The sequence below is a fragment of the Silurus aristotelis genome (genome assembly GCF_946808225.1).
Source record: "Silurus aristotelis genome assembly, chromosome: 17".
Lineage (NCBI taxonomy): Eukaryota > Metazoa > Chordata > Actinopteri > Siluriformes > Siluridae > Silurus > Silurus aristotelis.
The window spans coordinates 8,214,141-8,223,496 of NC_139590.1; the positions used below are offsets into that span (position 1 = coordinate 8,214,141).

Consider the following 9,356-nt stretch of genomic DNA (forward strand, 5'->3'; position numbering starts at 1 on the left):
TAACACACTTATGCCTTTAAAAACTATACAGGACTTCTAGAGTTCAGATGAAGTTTAGGATAGATTTGTTAAAAGTTTCTCCTCCATCCTGCCTCTATACTTCACTCTGCCATTTTTGGGGACTTCATGATTTCATTTTGTGTGTTTTTATGCATTTTCATCTTTATGTCGCTTCTGTTTCTGATACTGTAATACTTATGAACATTGCACAATGATTTGTAAAACTAAAATACAAGGATCCAGTGATGAATTAACAATTGCAGTTACTTTTACGTAATATGAAGTGATATTCTGTGTCATTTGCCATTCATGTGTTTATTTCATGCTGATTTGTTTGTTGAAAAACAAAGAAACATCACAAATTCACACATTTATATAGATTTTTTTTTTATTCAAGATACAATATCTAATTTGGGTATTAAATACATATATTAATTGGGTGGCATTTTAAAATCATTGTAATAATCAGTTCTTATAGATCAAAACTTTTACTTTTATTTACTTTAATTTTAAGTAGAAGAAATCTGTAAAAACAGTTTGTTGGAACTCGGACTTTCTACTGTTAGAAAACAAAGTGCACAAGCAAGTGTGAAAGGTTCAGTTGATTGACACGATACTTCAAGTTTTCATCGTTATTTACAAAAAAACAGTTCATGCAGCAGGTTCATGGGAAAGTGCTAGACAGAAAACTGAGAAAGAGCAACGCACATGCTGCATCTCCAGCAACCAGAACCCAAAGACTCGTAGCAAAACGTGCAAATATTAACGAGGATCAATGGTTCCTCCAACCGTGCGGGGAAAAAAATACACTAACGTTTTTTTTCAAAGAATAATAATAAAAACACCTACGGTGCCAGATGCATAGGCTACATTTACTCATTTAGCTGCATGCATTTTGGAAGTTAAAAGTTTCAATAGTTCTCTTTTAGCACTTAAGGTTAAAAAAAAGAACGTGTAAACATGTTTTTCACTGTAAAGGTCAGACACCCATGTATGCAACAACCTGGCTCGAATATTAATGTGAACATGAAATATATTTAAAAAAAAAATTATAACATTAATAAACCGCGATATATTCGCAAGCGTGCAAATCCCATTTCTGTGACAGTCACTAAGACCTTTTTAACGACACTTGAACGTCTCGTTCAGCTCGTTTTAATTTTTTTCCCCTCACAAAACGACCAAAAAGGACGAGTTGCATATCCTCGCGCTGCACGTGAACATGAACACAGGGCGCGCGCTGACTCCGCCGGCTCCGGGTGCACAGGTTCCTGTTCCCCCACCTGCGCGCGCGCGCTCTCGCTAGCCTAGTCCGATCATCACCGCCTCGACGTCTTTGGACGGCCGCCGCTCTCTCACCAAGAAGTTGATCATGCTTTCGGACTTGATCATGAGATTGCAGCCGAGAAAGAAGATGCCGAAGACGACTGTGAGCGAGAGCACGCAGAGCACCGCGATCTGCACAGCGCGCGTCACGAACAGCTTGCGCTCGTCCGCCTCGAGCACCAAAGAGCCGCCGCCGCCGCCGCCACCGGGACCGCCGCCGTCGCTCGCGCTCACCTCGTCCACCAGCGTGCCCGCGAGCTGCTGGCTGCTGTTGAGCAGAGCGCCGTGCGCGAACAGGGTGCCGCTGAGGATCGTGGCGTTCATGGCGAAACGCAGGAGCTCACCAGATGACTTGGTCGCGCGCTTGCTTCTGCATCTGGCGTGTCGTGTGTAAGGGGTGTAAAAAAAAAAAAAAAAAAAGCGAAAAAGTGAAGTCAGTAAGTTGCGAACTTTTTCGTCTTGCACCAAGTCGCACGCTGCGTCTTCTTCAGGTGGGTCTTCCAAATGAAGTGAGGATGGTGATGGTGCGTAAAGGCGCAGGAAAACCAGTGAGAGATGAAACCGCGCACTTCGTGGACATCATATAGTCTCATAGCCTGTTTGTGTGTGTGTGTGTGTGTGTGTGTGTGTGTGTGTGTGTGTGTGTGTGTGTGTGTGAGAGAGAGAGAGAGAGAGAGAGAGAGAGAGAGAGAGAGAGAGGACAGACACCCATCGGTCCATGAAAGTCCGCTCTACACTCTAAGAATGAAATAAGGTACTAAGGTACTTTTCTAGGTGAAACTTTCATAGAAAAGGTGCAACACATAACCACAACACAACAGTTCCACAACAGCAACAATATGAAGTACAGGTTTAATACACTTGTTTAAATATGAGACTTTTTTCCACACCTGCAAGCAAGTGCTTGAGTTTTACACAACAGGAAATCAAATGACACATGCTAATGGCAGTGACAGCAGTAAATGAATTTTATTATCATTTTTATGAAAATTTTAAAAGATGTAACCATTTTAGTGTATCAATTTTTTCAAGCTTAAAAGTCAGACAAGTTAGAAAGATATGACACAGACAGACAGACAGACAGACAGACAGACAGACAGACAGACAGACAGACAGACAGACAGACAGACAGACAGACAGACAGATAGATAGATAGATAGATAGATAGATAGATAGATAGATAGATAGATAGATAGATAGATAGATAGATAGGGCTAGCAAGGCATGAGTCATCTTTCACTTGCACTAAGGTGCCTGAACATGTTCCAGCATGACAACATCACTAAACACGAAACAAGATCAACAAAGACATAGGTGCCCAAATTGGTGTCAAAGAACGTGAGTGACCTGATCTCAACCCCACCAAACACCTTTAACCCAAAATGCCGTCTGTGCATCAGGCCTACACACCTGACATCAATGCCCTAACTCACTTCCCAAAGCCATACTCACACACGTAGTGTACATTCTTCCCCATAAGGTGGATTCTGTTGTAGTAGCAAAAGTTGAATCATGTTTTGAATTGGATGCAAGCAAGCCCCTTATACTGTCACTGTCTGTAATGGTATTAAGTATTTTTAGATCTCTAGATATATATAAGCTTCGTATAATATGATGTGATTTAGCATTGCTAATTGTCAGTCACAGTTTCAATTAATTTAGCTTTGGATTAAGTTTCTTCACACATTAATATTTTTGTCAGTGTTCCATAATTCACTCATTTACTCATTGTAAACTGTTCCCATTCCTGTAACAAGGTTCCCTGAAATGTTCTAGATAAGCTAAAATGTGGGTATCCAGAGTTAGCATTAAATATGGCTAGTTATATTGAATCTTAGTTTGACTGATTCCTGTTCATATGGAGTCAGTAAGCAACAAAAAGTTTCTTTCTGGTGCCAAAAAAACAACAACAACAACCCACGATTCATTCCTTATTGCAGAATTTCAGAGTAGGCGACAGCCATTCTAACTTTATCTGACACAGCTGTCACTTGTAGCCCTCCCATCATAGTTAGTTCTAATTTAAAACCACTTAAAGTCTAGTCTCTCGTGGACTTCAAAATTGCAGGATGTGTCAAAATGTCGGTGAAGTTTGAAATGCTTTGATTATTATCACAGAACAAACCATGGTGCTATTAAATGAAGCCAGAAGAAATTAACAAGTCTGTTTTAGGAAGCCAACAAAAAGGACTTTGCCGAGCAACGTGCGGGCATGTGATGGTGGGAAAAATGTCAACCTGACAGTAAAAAGTACAGGAAGGAACCGGCAGCGATAATTAAGAAAGGGGATATTGACAAAACAAATGCACACTTTTTTCAAACACCGCCCCCCCCACAAAATTTTTTTTTTAGTTGCATTTTTGTGAAAATAAAGATGACTGGACTGTCGATGTATACTCTGAACTGTGTCTGTATACATTCAGTTTCTGACTGAAAGAGTGCTTTTCTGTTTAGCTAGAATGTAATGCAATGGAAAAATGTGGAAGTGTGTAAAAACACTGAACTTAAGCGTACCATTTCTCAAAACACTGTATTTATGTGCCTAAATTAATGGACTTGGCAGGTTGACAGCTTTAAAGAGGTATTTATATCACTGGGATTAGCTACTTGATCTAGCTCAACTTCGAAAACATTGATGGCCATTTCTTAGCGAGCAAACATTGTGAACCCTAATTGGCAGGCTATTTTTACATATTAAGTAATTTATTCATCAAAAAGTACTCAACCAGTTATCTTTTTTATAGTTAAGGGGAAAAATATGTAAATCATCACTGATTGAAGGTTATAATAGAGTAATGAATGCTATTATGCCATTGATCTGAGTCTGACCTATCTGATTGAGATTGGATATTGATTTGCAATTTTTTCACACCTCACTGGTCACAGTGGAAATCTAATTGCCTCAGTGCATGGCTTATATAAAAATTTTATTTGGCCTTAAAAAATAACAAAATACTTGCAAAAACATTTGTCCAGTGCAGTGTCTAGCAGTTGGCTGTGAAAATAACTTGATGTAATCTGAAACATTTTCAGACTCAAAGCACATTTGGGTTCTTCACCATCTGCCTTCATTTCCTTGCCATTAAAGGTGCTGGTTTTCCATCTCCTTGAAATAGCAACCCATCGTATACATTGGATTGGAAAAACACTTTTACCAGGTCATTAAGACTTCTTGAGTAGTCATTCAGTACGTTCACACAGGTCAAGGATTTTCTTCATTGTACGAAAGTGAACTATTAAGGCTATGAACTAAGCCAAAAGTATGTGGACCACTTTACAATCCCATACCCATGTGGTTCTTTGAAAGCAATTGCAAACAATGTGTACTGTAGCTTTATGTTTTCTCTTTATTGGAAGAGGCCCAAACTTGTTTCACACACTATCCTTTCAGTGTACAACACAATCTCCATGAAGACAAAATTGGGCAGGATTGAAGTAAAAGAAATTGAGTGACCTGCACAATGCCCTGACCTCAACCCCACCAAACCAGTTTGGGATGAGTCAAAATGCCATCTGCACACCAGGCAGTTCTTGTACTTCCAAATCCCATTAATGTAAAAAAAAAAAAAAAAAAAAAAAAAATGGTGTACAGCCTTCAGCGTTCACTTTAACTCATAAATTCTGTAAAGCTGCTTTGAGACAATGTCCGTAGTGAAAAGCGCTATAGAAATAAACTTGACGTGAGATGTTCAGTAATCGCATATGGGTGTGATAGTTATCAATAAACAGTCATAAAATATTAATTCCTTTAGCTATTATAAATAATATTCCATAAACTGTAAATAGTTTTATTATAATGACACAGCAGATAGTATTGGTTCAATGGGAAGGGTCACCAGTTCAATCCTGAGCTCAGGCAACATGACAATGGATTATGGCTATTTTTAAATAGGTAAACCTTAACCAGATGCTATGCTTTACTGCTGTTTATTTGGTTTGTGCATGTTCTTGAGACATTTGGCTTTTAGTGTTGTCTTCAGCAAATGAATTGCATGCTCAATTGTATTTAGATCAGGTAAATGTCTTGGCCATTACAGAACATTCTACTTCTTTTCCTTAAAAATCCTGGGTTGTTTTCAATGTATGTTTCAGATAATTGAGTAATTTAGTATTTGGCAAAATTTCAGCAGATAATATATACAACATACACAGTACATTTATATCCATCATCATTGTTATCATCAAACACCAGCCTCCTTACATTCCTACACCAAAAGATGAAGTGGTATGCTTTGGATCATGAGAAGTTCCTTACCTTCTCCATCAATTCTTTATGATCATTCTCAAATCTCAAATAAATGTTGCTACAGAACTATAATCTGTCTTTTTGTTTTTGTGTTTTACCAATATTTTACATCTTGTAGTAAAGCTTCTGTATTTACATAGACTTCATATTGCTTAGTAAGACCCAGATGTGCCTACCTCCTGGAGAGTGTTCTTTAACTGACTAATTGTTATACATGGGTTTTTATTCACCAGGGAATTTTTTTTTAGTAGTTTTCTTGAGCTTTAGATATTTCTGAGCTCACTAGTGCATTCTTTCTTTTTTAAAAAGAAAGAAACTTTGGTATTGCTCTGATGTGGTAAAGCAGGATCTAGTGACTAATGTGAGAAGCTTAATATCCTAAACCACATCAATATTCTTTGTATAGCCAAACATAATATAATGCCTAGCTAGTAAGGTTTTTTTTGTTTTGTCAAAGTTTCAGCTGTCTTTTTTACATAGAAACCAAAATCATCTTAGCAACTGGCACATGGAGAAAAAGAGACTCCAGAAATCTAATCACTCATATTGGAGACAATGGGTTCGATTACACATTACTTTTTAGATATGCCTGATTTTGTGTAGACATTTAAAAGACTTTCATATAACAGCTTGTGGTGCAAAGTAAGTCAAACAATTTATAAATTTAATTAAGTCTTTATTACAGATTGGCTTCTGTAATCAGATATTTCCTCTATGACAACTTCCTTCTATACAGGCTGATATAGATTAAAATAGTCCAATCTACTTTGAAGCAGGATACTTTTCATGTGATTCCAGATGTTTCATCGTCATTCATTATTTTTTCATTGATGTATTTAAATAGCTATAATAATATTACAGAATATGCCAATCAAAAATCCAAACAGACTGCAGCCATAATTAAAATGGCCAGTTTAATGACCTGTGAGATTGCACTGTTTGGTTTGTGTCTTTTCTTTTTTCTTTTTTCCAAGCTTCCAGTGACTGTAGTATGTAGGAGTTTAAACCATATTAACTGAGTCTTGAAATGCTTCCAAAACATCCATTATGGAGTATCTACTGTTCATAAAAGGCTGCTGTAGATCTTCTTCATAAGATATACTTATTACAGATAACAAAAACACTTTCTTACTGTTCAAGTATTTTTGATCCATCTGTTTGTATGTTTGTTTGTTATTTATTATTTATTAGTTCATCAAGAAGTTAGAACAAGAAGGGTTCAAGCACTGACTCCTGGGGAACACAAAACTAATGGTTGTAGTTTGAGAAATGAAACATACTGTTATTTCTCTATGTAAATATTATGCTGACCAGAGCAAAAAATTGATTCAATTATTACTTATAAAAGTAAAGTATATTTTCTTGACACTTTCACGTTATCAAACATTATGGCCTGTAGGACACCTTTCTGTTATAGAACTTGCTTCAAAGCAAGACAAAAGCACCAAAGTCTTGTTCTGAGAAATTAATCTTGTAACTATGTGAAAACATTTTGTTATTTGGTGATAAATATGTTATCATTTATATAGCTTATATGGTTACCAGATGATAGCTTATGACAAATGGTGCAGATGAAAGTATTCTTCAAATACTTCTTCATGCTTGATTTCAACCACAATGAGATTTTAATTTCCCTGTGCAGTCCAGATAGTATTGTTATTAGTATACATGCATTTTTAAATCCCAGTGTTTATATAAATGAAAAAAATTGGTCTGATCTTTTAACCAGCACTTTTTTTCTTGAATGTCATGGTTACAAATTACAGCATATTAAAGTTCTACAGGTTGGGTATGTTGTTAGGTCAGGTTTTTATTAAAAACAAAAAACTCTGGGACCTTTAAGTGAAGTTTTAGAAGGCGAGATGCTAAAATGTAAACATTAATCAGCAGTAGGTGGCTGACCAGTGTTTGCATCTGTATAAATAATGGGATTTAAGAATCTATTAATGATGTCATATTTATTTTATTTCATTATTTATTTTATTTATTTTGACAAGATGTAACACAAGTACAATGTTTTCTCATATAACCAAGAATCTTTTCTCAAAATAATAAGATTCAGATAGTGATTTTCTCTTAAAAATAAAAACTTCACAATCCATGTACTTTAAGGCTCCCTACAATAATTCTAATCCCAAATCCAAAACATAGTCTAAGTAATACTGAGCTAATTGCTTAGCTAAAGTGTGGTAAGAGTTAAACACAGCTATGTGCACTGGTTGGACACAGTAAGGTAGGCGATGTGATCGATTGCTTTAACACACCATAGGTTTAAGGTAGTATCAATTCTTCTTCTTCTTTCGGCTTCTCCCATTAGGGGTCGCCACAGTGGATCATCCGTCTCCATACCCCTTTGTCCTCTACATCTGCCTCTATTAAACCAACTACCCGCATGTCTTTCCTCACCACATCCATACACCTCCTCCTTGGTCTTCCTCTTTTCCTCGTTCCTGGTGGCTCCATCCTCAGCATTCTCCTACCGATATGCCCCATGTCCCTTCTCTGCACATGTCCAAACCATCTCAATCTCACCTCCCTCACCTCGTCTCCAAAATGTCCTACATGCGCTGTCCCTCTAATAAACTCGTTTCTAATCCTGTCCATCATCATCACTCCCAACGAAAACCTTAACATCTTCAGCTCTGCTACCTTCAGCTCCACCTCCTGTCTTTTCAGGTATCATCAAAAATGCACCCAAATAGTTTTTCCTTTGTATGCACATTTTTTAAAATCTATATTTGCCATTTTCACCAAAGTGGCAAATTTACATCTTCCACAAGATGTAAATTAATCCATTCAGTTGAAAAGAATGCGTTAAAATACAGTATATAGCATTTCTGTTCCGGTGATGACCATGTTATCTTGCCTTCCACAAATCGCTTAATACAATAATGCTAGTTTAGAGATCATTTTGTTTTAATTTACCTTTCTGAAATGGGACACCACCATCATTCATATATTGCGTTGAATTAAGGCTTGAAAGTCCTCAACAGGTTTTAAATGTGCTCAATATTCTTCTATCTGAGCCAGCAAATCTAACAGGCTTTGGCTCCCATCTTACAGTTGGCTACAGCCTGAGCTGTATATTTCTTATATATTTATAAATCTGTCCAATTATCTAACGTTAGTCATTTTGAAACTGCTCCCACTCTTATCATTATTAAGATAGAACCACCCGGCTCTATACTGACTGCCAGGTTTGCTGAGATACAATACAATTTAATCTGATGACACACTGCTGTTCCTTTTGCCACATATTGTTGCTTATAAATACTGGAACAAAATACTAGTTAAATGTTACATGCCTTTTTTTATTTACTACAATTTGACCACAAAGCAGCCATTTGAAATGCTTATTTATATACTTATACTTAGAAAATTACTTAGATACTAAGTGAGTAACAAGAAGCTCAAAGCAAATTTAAGCACAAGGAACTTCCTACTTAAAAACAAACAATAATACAGGTGTGGTGGTAGTAACATACCTGTGAAAACCTTTTGATAAAACTAGCTAGCTGTAGCTATCAATAGCTAATTAGCTTTAAAGCAAGAAAGAGCATTGAGATGAAGAAAGTTTTGTCAGACTATTTGTTTAATCTGTTTATTTGTGCTCTGCTATTGAAATATCATGGAAATTCTTAATATGGAATAATTCATAATGTTGGTAATTATATTATAATAAAAAAAATATAAAAATAATAATAATGAAAATTATAATAATAATAAAAAAATCAAGATTTAACATTTTAAATGTGTTATCTTTAGCAGTAAAAAAAATAAAAAA

General features: G+C 36.3%; 1 protein-coding gene across 1 annotated transcript; it reads right to left on the reverse strand.

Moving 5' to 3' along the window:
- Positions 1 to 360: 360 nt before the first annotated feature.
- rprml (reprimo-like) lies at positions 361 to 2,256 on the reverse strand. Its single transcript, XM_083566349.1, has one exon. It carries the CDS (start codon positions 1,648 to 1,650, stop codon positions 1,303 to 1,305), a length of 348 nt encoding a protein of 115 aa, XP_083422475.1. The 5' UTR covers positions 1,651 to 2,256; the 3' UTR covers positions 361 to 1,302.
- Between the last annotated feature and the right edge of the window lie 7,100 nt (positions 2,257 to 9,356).

Coding starts and splice junctions, on each gene's coding strand:
- rprml (XM_083566349.1), bottom strand. CDS start 1,650: ATGAACGCCACGATCCTCAGCGGCACCCTGTTCGCGCACGGCGCTCTG.